This window comes from Sciurus carolinensis, chromosome 5 (assembly GCF_902686445.1).
Source record: "Sciurus carolinensis chromosome 5, mSciCar1.2, whole genome shotgun sequence".
NCBI classification, from domain to species: Eukaryota; Metazoa; Chordata; class Mammalia; order Rodentia; family Sciuridae; genus Sciurus; species Sciurus carolinensis.
The window spans coordinates 145,926,628-145,946,454 of record NC_062217.1 but is presented as its reverse complement, the minus strand read 5'-3'; the positions used below and the strand labels follow the sequence as shown (position 1 = coordinate 145,946,454).

The following is a 19,827-nucleotide window of genomic DNA, read 5'->3' as shown; positions in this document are numbered from 1 at the left end:
GGGTAGGCCTAGAAGTAGAATTCCTTTCAGATTTGGGGTTCAGAATGTGGGACAGACTGCCTTTACATCTGGTGGCAAGTCAAAAATGGCTATAGGAAAGTCTCTGCAGAGGAGGGCAAACAAGGGGAGACTGGAGTCAAGACCAAGCCTGGGCTTGGAGATACCTGGGAGAGCTTTTCAAGAATCTGCTGTAGGTATAAAGGGTCTTCCAGAGTTGGCCCTCAAGTTTTGTTTTTGTTTTCTTTCTTTTATTAGCGAAACTAACTGAATTAACAAAAATCAGATTCAACAAATATGAAAAATTCTAAACTTTTAAGTGTCCTGATTGTGTAGTATCTCAGTCTAAGTGTAGTTACAACTATGAAAGATGAGTTGATTTTAAAGATGATCCATTGCATTGTAAAGTGTGTAACTTTACTTCCTCAAATACAGCCTAAAATGAGAGAAAGTTATTATCTTAAAGTGAGCTTTAAAAAAAAAAAAAAAAAAAAAGAACTTAGAAAAGTAATGGAATGAATTAAACTTGGAACTGGCAAAGTTCCATCAACTTACTACCTCACTCCTCTCCCTCACCTAATCCAAGCACCTTACAAGGTAGTCTATAAGCAGCCAAGGGGCACCTCTTATGTACAGGAATCAGCACACCTGACATTGGCAAACATCAGCTGTTTAAGTCACCACAAAAAACAATATCCAGTGACAACTATACAAAAAGATATTTTTTAAACCTTAAAACCATTTTTAAGATGAAATGAATGTATTCAAAACATAGTAATGCTTTTGTGCAACTTAGTGCTGAGATAGGGCTGCCAGCATACACACTCCACAGTTTCATTAATACAGGTAGCTCTTGAAGGGCCAAGTGGGGGTTGGGGGAAGGCTTCATTGAAGACAGCAAGCTTAATTTTCTATGAAATTCAATACAACTCTCTATTTCTCATGAATCACATGCTTCTCTCCAGTCCTATCCCATCATCAGAAGTTTCCATTATATTCAGCAAACCTTTAGTAGAATGGGCATATAACCTGTTTTATCATGATTTGAATGAACAAAAGTAAAAAAGTAAAAAAAAAGTTCATCTGGGTTTATCTAAAGAGACCTGGAAAATTTTTTAGTACTCAAGGGCAGCAGTTATCCATACAAGCCTATTTTGGTGACAAAACAGGTTAAAGAAGCTGACTGAGGCTTAAGCAACCCAGCCTGTTTCGTTGGTGGCCCAAAGGAAATGTCAAGTACATACTGTGTTATGAGAGATCAATGTCACAAGCACTGAGTAAAGCCAATAGGCCCATCTCGGGCTTCACTGGGGAGAGTTAAACAACATCAATTACAAATATTATAGCTCTCACTTCTGAGTCATGGAACAGAGAATGACATGGCACAGGGAGGAAGAACACTACAAGCATTTAACCCCCAGGATGGTGCTAACATGAATGGACATCCACTCCAGAGCAACTCAGCTGAACCTTAGCTCTGGGCACAAGGGGTGTAGAACCACTGAGATGCTTGGGCAGCTGCTTCCAGCTGCCAGGGTGCTCTGACCTCTACATAACTGTGCTAATCACATCTCTCTCAGTCTGGTGCCACTGTGGTATTAGGGATGTGCATGGAGACCTAGGTCACTTTAAAACCATCTGGCTTGTGCTAATTATTCAGCTCATGGACACACTGCACAAAGAAGAAAGAATTTTACTGTAAAACTGGGATCAGGAGACATTTGCAGTTAATAACCACATGCAAATGCACCTGGATACACATGCTCACACACACAAACTTTCCTATTACTGGAAATGACATTTTGGCTTTCTCTGAACAAGGAAGTATTCTGGGTAAGAAGGGAAATAAGAATAGTCACTCTCATCCTAATTGTCAAATTACAGTTACAATATTTTTAAAAATCCTTTTTTTTTTTTTTTTTTTTTTTGCCAAAACAGAAGGAAAACCATGTTAGCATGCTAGTAAGCTTGCAAAGTCAAAAATGAAGAAGAGTATGCTAAGAATCAGAATACAGTTTGGAAATGCAAATAACCTTTAGAATTCAAAAACCAAAATTTACACTTGTGACACACCTTTAGTCCCAAGGGCACATAATTTAGAGAACAAATTCTCAAATGACTAAAAAATAAAACAAAACAAAACAAAAACAACTAAACAAACAAAAAACCCCAAAACAAAGGTGAAAGGAGTGATCAACAATGAATATGATTTTTAAAAAGAGGATAATAGAAATAGTAATCTTTTATAATAATTATAAATCCTCTGCATTCTCCACATACCATAATAATGATTTGGTTTAGCTTTCAAACATCACTTAAACAAAACAAAACCAAAAAACAAAACAGAGAGGGAAGTCACTGCTGTGGTTTGCAAAGAGGGTGCCTGCAGGGATAGCCACTGCAGGTGGCTGCTGAAGCTCCTTTCATGTGCATGATGGTGGTCTTCTCGGCTACAGTACAAGTGCTTGTGCATCAAGTATAAAATACAAGCCTTTAATCACATAGATCAGCTTTTTAGCTTTTGTAAATTTAAAAACAAAAAGGATAAATAAGGCACTGTACTTTTAAAAACGAAAATTGCTTGGTTCCAAGTTTAAAACCCTAGGAACAACCAGAATAAAATATATAACTTCCCTTACTCAGCCTCAGAGAAGGACTCTGCAAGTTCTCTTCTCCACCTGAGACGTATTTTTTTGACATCTCAAATTGTGGTGTTCTCCACTATTCATAATTCAAAAGGCTTGACAAGCTTATAAAAGCAGATATAGTTAATGCAAAATAAAAGGTTACTTCTACAGAACAGTCTCCCCCTTGGCTGCCATCCTTCCATCACTTTGCCTCCAGTCGCCTCCGTTTGCTGTGGGAAGAGTCCAGCTTTGTCTTGAGCTTTCTCTTTCTCTGGGCCGCACTGTTCTCTGGGCTTTTCAAGGGTCTGGCCCGAGTCTTCCCACTGCTTGGCTTCCTGTTTGCAGCTTTCTGGGGCCTAGAAGAGGACTCACCTGCCCCCTTTTGCTTTGTAGATTTTGTCAGTGCTTCTGAGGCAATGGGCTGGGTAGGTCTTTTGTTGGTATTCTCCTTTTCTTTCCTGGAGGGAGGGCAGCTCTTCCCAGAGGATTTTTTAGGGATCTTCATTTTGTTCTCTTTCAAGGACATCTTTTTGGGCAGTTGGCTGATTTTGTCCCTTGCAGCTGGCTTCTTGGCAGGAGTTTTGGAAGGCCCTTCAACATGCTTTTCTTTGCTGGCCCTTATCACTGGCCCCTTGTCCTTACTGTCCTGGGTGCTGCTGCTTTCTGCTCTCTTGCGTTTATTCTGAGCTTCAGCTTTAAGCAAGACCTCAGATGCCTGCTTTCCTTTCCTTCTCTTCATTCCTTCAGTACTCTTGGGCTTAAGGGGAAATCCATCTGCATGCACCTGGAGGGCGAGCTTGGGGGACATCAGAGGGTTGATGCACACACTCTTCCGACTCTGCTTACTTTCCGCAGCCACACCTAGAGGACTTTCCATTTTCTCATTCTTGATCAGTCGTTGCTGGGCTCTGAGTTTTCCTCGAATATTAGAATACTTTCTAAGGATCCGGGTACTGGCTGGAGTAGGCAGGTTTGTGGGAGGATGGCTACTTCTATCTTCCTTGACTTCCTCTGTACTATCTTCAGAATTAGGGTTGAGGCTGACATCACTGCCATCCTCTGTCTCCACTTGGTCAGGATTCTCTCGAAACTTAGCCCAGAGCTTCTGTGTTTTCCAATTATTCCTAGCAGGAGTAGCTCCAGGAAATTTCTTTAAGTGTTTTTTCAAGCGTTCAGCTTGCAGTGAACTAGGATACAGGCCAGAAGGAGAGTACTTCTGAAGAGGATGCTTGACAGGGGGGATGTCTCCCGGAAGACGAGTATTGAGTTTCTTTACAATTACCAGAGACCGTGTTTCAGTTGTCTCTAAGAACCACTTACAAACATTGGATAATTTAAAGTTTGTCATAAAGAGCATCTGAACAGGAGAAAACTTCTGAACCTCCAAGGAACCCCTACATTTCCGGGACCTTTTCTTGCTTTTCCATATCTCCTTCAGTTTATCTGACTTGTTCCTGGCTCGTGGTGTTGGCTGTGCTTCTTTCTCTAGCTGGATCCAGCCCTTCTGCACTTTCATGTACTGGGCGTTGAAGTTGGCAATGAGCTCCTGGTTCTCCTCCTCAGCACACCATTCCACAAACTTGGGCTGTTCATCCACCACTGTGTCCACATCCTCCTCATCTAAGGGGTCAGTGCTCTCGGAAGCTTCATTTTCCTTTGGCATTGGTTTTACTTGTGTAGCTTCCTTTTCCAAAGTCACTTTCGTAGTATCCAAGGAGTCCAGAGAATGAGCATGTCTTAGATTATATGCTGAAGAGGTCAATCTTTTAGGCCTTGGTACCCTGTGTGGCCCAGCATCCTCACCACTCTGACCACCTGATGTTCCAATTGAGCTAACTGGGGCATGGCTAGCATCCTCTTTATGCTGGGTGTCCTCACTGTCTACCTCACTCTCACCCTCCTCCACATCCTGGGTAGGAAAGTGTCCTGGTCTCTCTTCTGATTGCTCCACGCCCTCCTTACAAGGAATATTTTCAGAGGGAACAAGACCATTTTTCTCACCCACCTTAGACTGCACATAGATTTCCAGTCTCTCTCCAGACAGTGGCTGGTCAACTGTGGTTATGGGATCACTGCTGGGGAAAATCTCCCCTTCTTCCTTCTTGATGTCTTTTGCCAGCATGTTTTTAAAAGTCTGCCTTGTGACAATCCCACTTCCTTCACCCTCCTGCTCAGCATCGTTCTCAGAGGGACAATCACTGACATTCAGGTTTTCAGTATCCTCTAGAGCTTCTATATGGAAACTATCTGATGCAAAGTCCTCAGGTGTTATCCTACCAAGGTACCCTTCTTTTTTAGAACGCTTTACACCAGGATTTTTAGAAACCTTGATCTCAGGACAAGAGGAAGAGTCTGAACTTTGATTTCTTAGGTACCTATCAGCAGAGGAAGAATCTGAAAGCTGACTTCTTAGGCATCTATCAGAGGCCTCAGGAAATTTTTTGCCTTTTTTCTTCTTATCCAGATTCTCTTCTGGTGAGTCAATGTTTGGATCACACATATCTTTTTCTGAAGAGCATTTTATATCACTGTTCTCTCCCTCTTGCCCTGTAACACATGCTGCCTCACCTTCCTCAGTTTCACCAGGGCTTGCCTCAGTACAAGTGCCACCTGCCTTCTGGGGTGAGTTGGTATCTAGTTCCAAAGTGTCTCCAGTCCCAGCCTCAGCACTGTGGTTGTGTTCAGTATGTGCCAGACTCAGGGGAGGCTCCACCTCCACAGGGGGACTTTGATCTTCTGAGCACAGAGGACTTTCTTCTCTACTGACCACCTCAGGAGAAGACAGAGGCCTAGAAAGGATTTCTTCACTACCTCCCCCAGAAATGCTTTCAGTCGTGGGACCCAGGTGGCAGTCCTGGAGTACACTTGGCTCCTCTGCATGCGGCAGAGCAACTGGTTGTTGATCTTGTTCAGAGGGAGACACCATGCTTGCTGTGGGAGCTGAGACTGCAGTGCTGTCTTCGGGCACATCCTCTTCAGGGAGCTGAGCAGGCACAGGACACACCAGGTTGGAGGCTGTCATCTCCCCTGGTCTAGAGGAGCTGCTGGGATTCAGTTCACTCATCATGGGACAAACCTCAGGCTCTTGAGACTCTTTCACAGATGAAGAGTCTCCACCTCTCACCTTGAAGGAGGTTATTTCTTTACTAGGTCCTTCAGGATAGTCTTGTCTGGGAAGCTGCAAATCTACTGTGTGCCTAGGGGCTGAAACTGTAAGGGCCTGCCTGGGTGTCACCACTGCCTCTGATGCCAGCAGTGAGCAGCTCGCTTTTTCCTGGGAGTGTAAATTTCTGGCCAATGTGCGAACAGTTGGCAGCTCACAACAATCACCATTGAAAAAGTATCCTCGAGTACTCTTTCTGGCTGTTTTACGAGAAGACAATATGGATCTTTGATTCTCAAAGTGGCATTCTGTTATTGGTTGACTGATATAAACAACATCACACTGGTTATCATAATCATTTATCCTCAACCCTGAGGCCCTTTTACTTTTCCGAGCTGTCTTGATGGAGGTTGATATCATCTTGGTTCGTGAATGTCCATTAGGTGCTTTGTGTATAGCTGGCATGGGGCTGGAGGCTAACCAACCATCTTTGGAATGATCAAACTGGCCCTTGTCACTGGGATGTGAATGGTAACCCACCTTATTTCTTCCTAGTGAGTGAAGATGGTTCTCTTGCTTTGGCCTTGCATCTTGTTCATTTGCCTCTAAATCCTGGCGCAAAGGTGTTTTTGAGCCACACTGTAAAGCATTCTCTTTGTCGGCAGTTCTAGATGAGTTCCCCATAAACCCTGAGTCCCATGTCTCTTCTGATAAAGCTTTGAACGAATTTCTTTGAGAAACAACATAGCTATTGCCCTCCTCACTATTCTCAGCTGCCACTTTTACTGCAAGTAGACTTTCCACTAAAGCTGAACTCTGCATATGGTCTTTACCATCCTCACATGATTTCATATTTGTGTCTTGCTCCTTTCCAGTGGTTTGCCCCTCTAAGCTTTTAGAGATGTGGTGGAAGTTCAATGAGGAAGAATTAGACACAGTGAGGTATCCCGGAGTAGAACTGTCTGTTGAACTGCCAGAATTAGATTGAGTGCCTAGAAGTTCAGAGGAATCTTTCTGGACAACAGTCAAGGCATTCTCTCTTCCATCTACAGAGTTTGTCTCAGGAGGAGGTTCCTTCAGGGTCTGTTCTGTCATATACAGAGAGCTGTGAGAGCCTGATGAGTCTACGAAAAAATCTACAGAAGTAGGAGACTTCCTATCAAGACACATAGCTTCCTTTTCCCTATTGCTGCTGCTTAGCTGGGCACAGCCAGCGTTGCAAGTGGATGCATCCATTTCTCCAGAATCCAAAGGTGGCAGGTCCTCGGTGCCTGGCTGAGATTCAGTGTACAGGTCACTCAGAACACGAATGAATTGCTTCTGGTGATGAGTGCACAGTTTGACCATAAACTTCTCCAGTGGGGACTTGGACTGATTGTTAGAATCTACTGCTAGTGTTTCTGTTGAGTTCTCACTAGATGGACAAAGAGAAAGAATCAATTAGTATTTTCCAAAGCACCATTTTTACATTATAAAATTCACCAGATACTACTCATATTGTAAAGAGAGTACAAAGAGAAAACAAAATGGCTTCAAAGTCCACCATGTACTTTTGTATGATTCCATAAAGAGTATTTACCTAATTACAAGGTCAGCCTGTAATAGTCTCAGTTTTTAAGGGACAACATATTTTATAATTTTAAGTGACAATTGAGATTTTTTTTAATCATAAGAGAAGAAATATTGAAAATAAAATTCTTTTCAAAAAAATAACTGATCACACTATTAGCTTCACTTGGTCAGCATATACAGGTTGAGCATCCCTAATCCAAAAGTTGGAAACACTCCAAAATACAAAACTTTTTGAGTGCTGATGTGACAGAGCATATAGAAAATTCTACACCATGAAACTATATTTTATGTACAAAATTATTAAGAATGCTGTACAAGATTACCATCAGGCTATGTATATATGGTATTACATGAAACAAATGATTCTGTTTAGACTTGGGTCCCAATCCTAAGATAGCTCAAATATATGCAAATATTCCAAAATCTAAAACTATCTAAAATCCAAAACTCTTCTGGTCCCAAGCATTTTGGATAAAGGACACTCATGCTGTACTTTTGCCATAGGCCTAGGTACTCCTGTTAAATAATCATTAAATCTACAACTCTTGACAAAAATTTATACACACTATATCAAAAATCTTAGTTTGGAAGTACTTAGAGAAATTAATAGTTTTAAAATCATCACTCCGCAAAACTAATTGGTTGGACAATTATTAAGCAATGGTGGAATCCTTTAATCCCTTTCCTGGGTCATGGATGAAGAAAAACCAATAATTTTACATTTCAGGTATGTTAAACAGTGGAATGACAATCAAGTCCTGATTTCTAGCCTTCAAGTGAGGAAACAGATGTGAAATTGCATTGTGAGCTATAAAGCTCTGTCAATGCAAGGTAACAGGACTGTTCCTCACACAATTCCACCTATTATACATATCTCCTAGCCTTTTGCTAAACATTTTACAGTCACCCACAAGAAGTCACTCTACATTAAAGAATCCCTTTCAAGCATTTTCCTCCTAAGTCATCTAGGATGAACTCTTAGAGTTTATCCCAAGACAGTGGGGGTACTGAGAAAGGAAGACAATGGACTTCAGATACTCCAAGTAATGCTGCACACATGGAGCTAGCTGCCTGTGCTTCTAGATGTCCAGGTTTTACATAGTCCATGAAGACAGAATGATCCAATGATTTGGAATATGACAGAGCGAATGTCAGCAGCCTCACTTCTACCTTTAGTAAGTGTGTATTTCTACATTCTAGCTGAGAAACTGTATCCCAAGTGCTAGAATGGTAATTAAAGTAAAAATAAATGGCTCTGAATGAGAGCTTCAGGAATAGTTTTATTAGAAGTATACGGATTTTCTAATCTCCTTTCTCTTTCTCTGGATTGTAATTCTACAGAAAACTATCACTTGACTGTATATGAACTATGGCAGAGAACCAATGGCAGCTTATTACATGTGTGTTCAACTGATGCATGATAACATCTCCTTGAGGAGAGAGAGAGGATCGAGAGAGAGAAAAATGATTCTTCTCAGTTCAAGAAACACAATCATGACCCAAGTCTTTGCAAAAATCTTCTGTATTATGCCTGTGTTTATGTTCTGGAAACACGTTTTGGTATTTGGGTTTAACCTGCCTGGAGATGAATGAAGTCAAGGCATGTACCCAATGAAAGAACAAAGCTGAAGGAAAAGAGGCATTTTCCTCTAAAATGATGCTCATATAGAATAAAAAACTGAGTACCAACAAATCCACAGGTGACATTCAACTCCTTTATGGTTGTGAGACTGGATCAGTTGCTGTCCTATATTTCAATAATTTAATTATACCTCAGTATTTTATTACTCTTAACTAAGGTAAAGTAAGGTTTTCTAAGGGGCCACGCAATCAGGTGATGAGTGTGGCAACATGACTCAAGCTAGCCCCCAACAGACAACTAGAGATATGTATGTATGTATTTCAAAGTCTCATGGCCAAGTGGTGGTAGTGTCTTTTTGACTAAGACACATATGAACACTAAGACCTACTGAACTCTAACCTAGAACAACACAGTACAGCATTCAGATACTGAAGAACAGTGTCAGAGAGGTTAACACAGGCTACCCACTACCTATGTCAACCTTAAGGGACATTTAGAGCAGGGGTTTGTGGAAGCCTAGGAGATGAAAACTGAAATGGCAACCTTCCTTGACAGAAAATATCACCAATGAAAGTTCTCTGCATGTTTTCCTGCTATGGAAGATTGGGAAAAATATACTGGTGAACCACAAGTCATCATAGCAAGTAGCAAGTTGCTCTTACCAGGTTATTACTAGCCAGCTCAAGACTATTCCCCCTGGACTGATTATATCTTTTCCTGAAATCCTAAGTCACAGTGCACTGGCATTTATACAGGGTCTTGTACATTTATCCCACAATTTTCATCTTTCACTGACTTAATTTGTCTTAGATTCTGCAGCAGACTAATGCTTGGGTGTAGGTAAAGACCACATTTCAAATTTTCCTATTCTTCCCTAGCAAGAGAAAAGGGGCATCAAGGTTGCTTCCTGCATTTTTTTCCTGGGCAGCAGCATTTACTCAGTCAGGAACACAAGTGACACACCTGGCAAATGGTGGTTGTTAGATGTGCACGTGTCTGAGTTCTGTTCAGAGTTGAGATGTTCTTAAAGTTCTGAATCTGAGATGTCTGGTGGGCCATCTGGACAAACAAGCACTAGCCCAATGGGAGCTTCTCTTGTTGCTGAGAACCTTCACATTAATGATAACCTTTGTCCAGGTGTCATTAAAGGGCCCTGTTATAACAGTTAACTTTACAACTATAGTAATAAAACCACTTTTGGCTGTGCTTCTAAACTATGCAGTTTTCTACCTTGATTTTTTTCCTAAAGTTTTTCTCAATAGGTCCTAGGTTTAGATGGATTTTAATTTTTTATCCTTTGAAAATTTAAACTTTAAAGTTAACTTCAACTTCCTGAAGTTTAATTCTTACTATTTTTTCTTGGTTTAGAAAAATGGGTGGTAGCCAGTTCTGCTTAAGTGTCAAACAGCTGGTCTTTACCTTTGCTTTTAATTATTCACTTTTCCTTAGGTCTTTAGTGAAGCCTAAGTGTAGCACTCACATTAACTTAGTTTACTCTCTGGAGTAAGGAGAAGTCCAGAGAGGTGATTTTCTGTTCTGCATCTTTTCCTCACCACCATCTACAGGGAAGCACAATGTTTTAGTTCAGTGATTATAGTCTGTATTGTATTGTGTCCTTCATGCCTGACTAAATCTTCACAAGAACAAAAATTCTTCACAGATGTAATCACTTGTGTGAGTTCACATTTCTTCTCAACAAGAGGACGCTGTAATAGTTAAGTGAATTATTTATCAAGCAGAAAAACTTGAACGCTACTATTAAAGTGTACTCAGATCAGAGGGATTGGTAAATTGGAGGAAGAGCTATAAAAGAGAGAGGGAACCCGACTTCTAACTACGTGAATGAGTTCTGAGTTTATCTCCTTGGTAAGAAATGGCTTGCATGACCTTGACCACCTTGTCTTTCTATCTTCAGTTCAATGCCTAATTCTGAAGGGTGTGGTAAAAGGATAAGATAATATTCATAAAAACTTTAAAAGGCACAGTTTAAGAATGATGTGTTGTTTCACAATCCTATCTTTAATGATTTACTCAATGATGTTTTTCTAGATCAGAGGTTAGACACAGTTGAACTCACCTATTTGGTCAATATTGCAATACTTAAATTCCTGAAGGAAAGCATTCCTGTTGTTAATATAAATGTTGGATGGTCCACACTTATGTTAAGTAAAAGATTAAGTAGAGAAGAGATGTGGTAGACAGCTGAACTGACAAGTTTAAGAATCTAGAACTTGAGAATGATGGATTCAGGTACTTTCTTTAATACCTACTGGTAACCTGCCAGTAAGACTGATGATGGGCAAATCAACATCACTGGTGACCTAAATAATATTCTTGACTGAACAAGACCAACATCAGTAGTGAAGGATATTTGGATGGGAGATAATCTTAGTAGCAGAAAAAGAAACCCAGAACACTGAAGGGGAGACAAAGTTTAGACAGAGTAGATTATAGTTAAGAGCACTAAATTAAGCAGCGTGCAGTGCATGCCAAAAATCCCAGCTACTTAGAAGGCCCAGGCAGGAGGATAGTAAGTTTGAACCCAGCCTGGGTACTTTACAGACCCTAAAATTAAAAAAACAAAAACAAAAATAAGAAGGGACATAGCCCAAGGGTAGAACTTTTGTCAATGTGGTCATGAGTTCAGTCTCCAGATGCCTACCTCACAGACTGGTACATTAATTTGGCTTAACTCTTTAAAGGAAACCCAATCTCTGCTTCAAGACATACAAGTTGTATTTTTTGCCAGACAACGATCTGAAATAATGCTCTCTACTTTTTTTTCCTATGTGGTCAGTGCACTGAGAAGTTCCTCCTCTAATCTGGGAAGCACATCTGCAGTTTTCCTTACTGGACACAGGGATAGTCCAGGAATACTGTAACAGAACCGTGTATATATAGTGGAGAAGGTGGGAATGGATGTGGAAATGTTTTTTCACTCTATACAAAGCCACGAAGAGCTGTATTTCTAAACCACTGAACAACCAAATCTTCTTTCCATGGTTAGGAGAAACAGTAAAAGGGTAGGCAAAAGTGACATGGAAAAGCCAGAAATAAAGCTTATAAGGTCACAGAAGAGAAAGGGATCTCTTAAAACAGCTGCAGTGATGCATGCCTGTAATCTAAGCTACTCGGGACTTTAAAACCTGTTTTCTAAATGGTTGAAATCTAAATGATCTAAATTTGGATTTAGATAGAACTAGACAGATTTAGTTAGGAAAAAACAATTCTCAGATTAGAACTGATGAGAATTAGCCCTTCCTAAGATCAGAATAATGGGGGATGTGATATGTAGGTAGGGGTCAAATCTAGGTTATGTTTTGTCACCCTGTATAAGTCCCACTCCAGGAATACACCACTGCTGAGGACAGCATGGTCTTTTTCAGGTGTGGGGGAATGAACAATAGCTGACAACTACTGATCTGAAACAAAAGGCATGCAATCCTTTGTCATAGCTTTCTGAGATTACTGTGTTATTAAGCAAGATCACTGAAAGCAGGGCAGAACAAAGATTTTCAACAACTGCAAATTAGTATTCTTTTTTTTTTTTTTTTTTTTTTTTGCGGTGCTGGGGATTGAACCCAGGGCCTTGTGCTTGCGAGGCAAGCACTCTACCATTTGAGCTATCTCCCCAGCCCTCAAATTAGTATTCTTAACTGGGGAAAAGGAGAGGTGAGGGTGCTTACTGGACATGAGGTCAGTTTGCTAACTTTTCTGTATCTAGGGCTAAATATCCCTGCAAGAAGTTATTATTCAGAATAGATCTCCTAAATATGATAGAAGTAGTTTAAGGCTTTTATATTTTACCTCTTTTATTTTAACCAGAATATAAAATTTATTACATTACAATAAAAATGTAACTATTTTTGTATCGAGATTATCATGGTCACTCTTCAGGCAAATGTATCCCGGGAGCCAAACTATCAGAAAGTTACTTGGAGAGTAAGAAGTCCAGCAGGGAGTCATTAAGCAAAATGGTCCAATACCTCTTTTCTCTCCAAGAATGTAATGGTCTCACGAAACACACAATTACGAAAAACTGTTTACTTCTGGAAGTTCTTTTGTTCTTTTTTTAGTTGTAGACAGACAGAATGCCTTTATTTTTATGTGCTGTTGAGGAGTGAACCCAGTGCCTCACATGTGCTACTCAAGTGCTCTGCCACTAAGTTGTAGTCCCAGACCAGTTCTTTTGTTTTAACCAAACTGATTTTGTTTGTAATTCTATCATCTTATCGGTAAGACTATAATGAAATCAGGTATGAGAGAAGCCTATATGTTAAAGATACAACTCCCATTTTAGGTATTACATGAGAGTTCAAGTCAGCTAGAATTTTTGTGTTATTTTGTTTTTGTTTTTTAATTTAATTCTCAGTTGAGAATTAAATCTATGTTGCTCTTTGGGAAAACTGCCCTTTAGTTTCCAGTTTAAATGACCATGGCAATTATGGGACTAGAAAAATACTACTGCTTAAGCAGAATACAAAGGGACTCATTCCCCAAGCAAGAGAATATGCATCGTGTACTATTATGCTCCTTTAAAGGTATAAGGGGAAAGTAACACCTGCTGAAAGGCCAGGAGGCAGTCAGCACTGGGGACCTTTCCCACGCGGTGTTGTGTCCCCACAGCGGGAGTGTGAGAGGCAAGTGTCAGGACCAGTTCCCATAACAATGGCTATGCACGTTTTTTGTAATCACAATCATAATCTGCAATGAAAATCCATACCACTACTTTGCAGGACAGTGTATGTGCAGTGGGATCTAAATCTAAAGGAGGTATGGGGAGGTAACAAAAACAAAAACACAAGAATATTTAATGGAGCTCAGTAACACAAGTGTTTTTTCCTCAAGAAATAAACTTACGTGTCTGACAAATAGTTTCTTTTGGGGTAAAAGGAAGACTAAAAGATTAATATCTAACCGAGCAGATACTTCATAGTATCTTGAATTTTTCATAATTTTTATGGGATTTTTCTAATTTTTCTCATGTTTTCTTGAGGTTCTTAGTCTCCATTCTGGAAACCTCACATTTTAGAACCATATAAACCTTAGGTGTGTCCTAAAACTTAAAGACTTTTGCTATACAGTACATCACTTAAAACTGACACAATGACAACACTCAAGTAATTAATCATCATTTACAGGACTCAGACCACTTTGTAAAATGTTAAACATTAAAAAATAACTCCTAGGATATCTTATATAAGATTTAGTAGTTTTTCTCAATTGTTCACTTCATCAGTACTAGATGAAGTAAAGAGGAAGTATGTGTTTTTTAAAATTTAAAATGAAAGGATAAGCAAAACATTTCATTTTACTTTTAAAAAGACAGGGTCTCATTATGTCACCCAGGATGGTCTCCAACTCCTTGCCTCAAGCAATTCTGTCTCAGCCTCCCTAGTTGCTGGGACTACAGGTGTGTGCTACTATACTCAATCTGCAAAGCATTTTATTGTCTACCACCTCTCTGGAGTGCTCTGAGGAATGGTTCTTTATAATCATCCCACACCTACCCCTCTCTGAAAATACTCAAAATTCAGATATTTATTTTCCCTCAATCCTAATCACTAATTCTATCACTTCCCTTGCTTCCAACATATTATCCAGTTCAACCACATGGATTGACATTTCTTGGAAATACAATATTAAAAGCTCCCTGCCACCAATCTCTCATTTTAAAGTTTGCTTCACACTATTGAAAACTGCCATCTTCCCAAAGCCCAGATGTGATCTTGTTACTTTTTTTGCATAAAACTTGTATTAACTCTCCACTGCTTATACTCCATCTTTCTTAGGGCCTTTCCCCTAAGGGCAATCACATAGTTCTTACTCTACTCTCATAGTTTGTTTCCATTTTTTATTAAAAGAGCACTTCTGATGTATGCTAATAGCTTCCATAACTATTTCACCACTGGACTGTGAATCTCCTCTAGGTCAAGGACTCCATCCTTTTTAACTTGGTGGCTTTGGTGCATAAAGTTCACTGCAGAGATTAAGTAAGTAAGGAATGAACTAAGTAAGTTACCACGTAGTGAAAATAATACTCCTAAAGCATTTCTCAAGGAAATTGAAAAGGGCAGAGGAAACATTTGTGTCATACAATAAGGGAAAAGATTAAATTTTCAATGAAAATGTGTTCAAACAAACAAGGTAAGCCACGAGGAAATTTTAGTTATGGTTAGAAGAAACAAGTTCTGAAGTTCTATTGCAGAGTAGGGTGACTATCATAAAGTACTATATATTTCAAAAAAGCTAGAATAATTCTGAATGTTTTTACTGTAGGAAAAAGTAAGGAAACATGTTTACCCTTATTTGAACATTACACAATGTATCTATGTACCAAAATGTCACATGGTACCCCATAAGTATGTATAGTCTTTGTTTCAATTTACAATAAGAAAAAAAGGGATTTTTGAAGCTCAGAAGTGAGTATATAAATGTCTAAGCACACAGCTGGTTCAAAACATTTCCTCCAAGACATAAGGACCACTGGGATGAAAAGATATGGTTTACATAATGGCTTTCAAATGTCTTATTACAAGGTTTCCCCCACCCACCACTCTTGGAGTTCTAGGGACAGAATCTAGGGTCTTGTACATGCTAGGCAAGCACTCTACCACTGAGTTATATCCCAGCCCCATTATAAGAGTTTTGCTCACAACCCAGAGAAAGAAATATTATACAAAGTGACCTGGTACACATATCCCAGTTTTAATGGGATTGTGTACTATGACATACAAGTTTCAATGAAACAGCACTGATTATTACTATATGCCATGTCCTCTGGATTCTATTCCCTCCCCAGCCCCATTTAAAAAAAAATACTGGTTAGGACCCACTAAACTTATTTTACAACAGATTAGTTTAGAAAACTCTTGGTCTACATATAGACCTATCAATCCTTAATATTTCATAAGAATCTGATATACTGGTTACTTTCATCTGAATTCATTTCTATCCAGTCAAAGATTTTACCAGATCTTCCTGGTTAAAGTGTCTTACAACTTAACAAATGTGGGGATAAACATCTCTACACTGTACTGGCCATGTTCAGATCTGTCAGTGTGAAATGTATAGAAGCCCCATCTGACAAGAGTTCATTAAAATCTAATTAAATAGGCAGAAGAATCCCGAAACTCGTCTTTCTATTGGAAATCCAAAGTTTTTATGATTAAATACACTCCTCCACACCCTTACTCATAGCTTTTATATTGTTATTCAAACTCAACAAACCATGTTTTTAAAAAATCCAGATTCAAAGCACATGAAATTTCAAACTTGAAAAAAGTATAAAAGACTATATGCAATGGAAATGTAGTTAAATTCTATGTAACTTTATAATTCAAGCATCTTCTACTTTCAAACAACATCTGTTTTAGTCTTTGAAATAAAGAATATTTTTAATATATTCCAAAACACAATATGCAGAAAAGCAACATTCCTTCCAAATTTTATTCACAGTTCCAACATTTTTTATGTCCTAGACTTTAAAAAAGTCAAGGAAGAGAACAAGATCGGTAGTCCTGTGCCATAGTCTAATATAAACACTTCTGCCTCACCTTCAGAATTCTAACCAATACAGTCTCCTCCACAGCTTTTTGATCTAATTTTCTCACTCTCCCACCCCTCACCCACTGAATTAAGGCACTTGTCAGGAGACTTCATTCCTGCTCTTACTTAGCACTTGCAAAGAACCTAAGTGCTAAGTATTTTATACACAGGTTCTCATTTAGGCCTCATAGCAAATCAATGAACTAGGTAGTACAGGCCTGTCTTACAGGTAGGAAAACAGAGGCTTGGAAAAGTTCAGTAACTTGTTCAAGAACTCACAGTAAGAGAACGAGGACTGGGATTTTAAGCCAGGCCCATCAAATTCTATCTTGCAAACTTGGGTTAATATCTTCTCCATCTGCTCTACCAACTTTTTAAGATCGTCCTTTATAAGGGCTTTCCCAAAGTCATCAATTAGTTGATTTTTGTTTAACAATGGGCTTTAATATGCTTTGGATATAATTTTCTTTACTGCTAACTTAATACAGATTTCATTCATTTCCTAAAAAGTGGTATTTTGTCAAGAGCCAAATTAATAGTTGAGATTTAATCTCAACTGAATCTAAAAGGTTATTACTAGTAGATAAAACCCCTCATTCTAATTATAGGTTGAGTCAAGAGTGTTAGTGTTATAGTAAAGTATAATGATTTGGAAACATGAGTGTTAGGGTCAACTAATTGTGTCAGGAGGGACATGTTCCTTAAACTCCCCAAGTTCCATGTTTTCTACCTCAAAAAACTGAAGATCAGAATGGATTAGAGTGGGGTAATCAAAACCTCCTGTGGCTGCACAATGTGAATATACTAAATATTACTGAACTCTATTCTTGAAAGTGGTTAAGATGGTAAACTTTGTTTTTTTAACCACAATTTAAAAAGTCAAACCAAAAAGTCTCCTGTATGTTTTGAAAATATATAACATAGTTTAAGTCTCACTGCTATAAATGAATTCAGTGGCTTTAGTTGTAGGACCCAGGCATGCATATTCCTTAAAAGGTTGATTCTGACTGAAAGGAATTATATCTGATGTGCCCCTGCGGACCATTTGCACTCTCATATTCAAGGTACAACTAGTCCAACAGGAAAAAGAAACTGGGAATAGCAGAGAAGAATAAAGTGTTCAAGCTAATTTTTGCAAAAGTATCATCACCCTCATATGCAATTCATGATTAAAAAAAAAAGTTTTAAATAAAGACCATCTCAAGAGACATGTAGATCTATTTTTTTTTTTTTTTTTTTTTTTTCAGTTTAGAAAAGACTGCAATGCAAAGGTCTGGCCTTATTATTCAATAAAGGGTTGCTACTGTATTTCCCAATGGTAGAACAGATTAGTGTATTTGTCTCACACTTAAAAACTATCTTTATAAAATAGATTCAGTGTTGAAATGAGGCCTAAAAGCCATTCAGCCCGAACACAAGTGATCTTTCTAGTATACCAAGTTGAAAGATAAATACAACTAATATTTTAAAACTACGAGATAATAAAAAGTTGTTCTTACATGCCCATAAAGTTTCAAACTCAGAATATAAGACTTACAGGGTTTTTGGTTTTGGGCAGTGCTGGGGATCAAACTATCACTGGGCCACATCCCTAGCCTTGGTGCTTATGAATTCTGATATTTTGTTTACTTTCCAAATTCTAGTTAAACTCTAACCAAATCATGGCTTAAACTGTGATATACTCATCAACCCTTAAATCTTTTTTTTTTTAAATAAAGTTTTGTTTTAAAAACATTTCTTCTCACTAACCCCTAAAAGCAAGCCTGTCTACTTCAGCTATAAACGCAATCTGACTCTCATACTACTTTATCCAACACCCACTCCCGCCAAAAAAAAAAAACAACAACGACCAAAAACTAAAAGTCCAAGAACCTGCAAGTTGAATGATAAAATTCTGTGTTAAAATGCTTTACCTTTTGGAAGCAAATAATGATAAAAAGGACACTGAATATAAAAAGATTATGTTACTTAATTACTCATTTCAGCAACAAAACCCAACATTATAGGACCTACCCATGTTTTTACACTTGGATACAAATGTCTGTTGGAAGAAATTCAATACCTGGGGGAAAAAAATTAAGAAATCTACATCTCAGAATTTGGCAAAATCCATTCCATTTCCAGTTTTTCCATCCATTTCCCTTATGCAACTCTGGTTCTAACACATGAATTTCCCTGATTCCTACACTTGAGATATAGGCATCCTGAGTTAATTCCAAAATATTAGCTCAATCAGAGCAAAGTTTCAGTTGAAAAGAAAGAAGGGTTTTCTTTAAGTAGGATCATAACATTAAAGAGCCAAGTATCAACTTGAAGGTAGGATAACTGAAATAAGACAAATCCATTTATGATATTCTAGACTACAATTGATCTGGTCATCAGTTTAGAAAAGGTAATAGCAAGGAATGACAAGAAACGAGTTGCTACAGTTTTGAAATTTATGAAGAAATAATTAGGTTTTCAGAAATATGAACACGTGGTATAAATGAATAAGGGGAATAAATGAAGCCAATGTACACCTGTAGTACCAACACAAATTTTGATTTTTACAAACATCAAACCAAGACAGACATAGCTAGCTATGCTCAGACAAAAAAAAAAAAAAACTAAAAAGCTAGATCAATTGTCCACAATAGCTTCATCTGTTAATATAAAATATCTGCTTACATTGTAATTATATAATGAGTTTTAATAGGCAGCTTGCTGAAATATTTTGCTCTTATTTCTAATCTTTAGGAACCATAATCCAGGCCTTCTAAACAATTTACAAGAACCACTTTATAATATATTATAAAAGCTTCTTTATATATCTAGTTTTTAAACACACCACAATATGTTGGTCATTATCCTCCCAAGAAACAGAATAACTGTAACTAATTGACAGTGATGCTTTTGTAATCAAATCTTAAGAAAGCCAGCAAATCAGCAAATTGGTATTCTTTTTGACAAGTAATCCCAGCAGGAAGTTTTACTCCAAAAAATTATGAAAAACTAAGTCTAGTCTAAGGTGACATTATAGAAATATTGATATCTTGTTTAGCCAATAAAATTTTTTAAAGTGAGAAATTCAATGAAAACTGAGGCAGTCCAAGGAAAGTATCAAATTAGTAAAGACACTGAGCTATAAGGCAGTATTGCACTTGAATTCTGAACCACAATTTTGTAGTGGGGCAATGTCTAGTATTCTAAGAAATTTCATCTGGAAAGAATTTACCAAGAAAAATTACAACACTGATTACCATGTGTCCATCTGTAATTTTAAAAAAAGAACTAAAAATTTAAGAAGTAGAAACCGAGCTTTAAAAACAGTTTTTCACAACAAAATTTATTAGAAGAATAGTGGTTTTGAAAGTCTAGCATCCAGTGAGAACTACCATACACAACATTACAGCTGGGAA

General features: G+C 38.3%; 1 protein-coding gene across 13 annotated transcripts in view; it reads right to left on the bottom strand.

Moving 5' to 3' along the window:
- Window positions 1–1,885: 1,885 nt before the first annotated feature.
- Lcor (ligand dependent nuclear receptor corepressor) overlaps window positions 1,886–19,827 on the bottom strand; it is a 127,191-nt gene continuing 109,249 nt past the window's right edge. For all 13 annotated transcript variants that reach the window (XM_047553915.1, XM_047553917.1, XM_047553925.1 and 10 more), the window contains one exon: window positions 1,886–7,141. In XM_047553915.1, coding sequence (XP_047409871.1) covers window positions 2,827–7,141 — 4,315 coding nt within the window. In that variant the 3' untranslated portion in view covers window positions 1,886–2,826. The remainder of the gene's footprint in view (window positions 7,142–19,827) is intronic.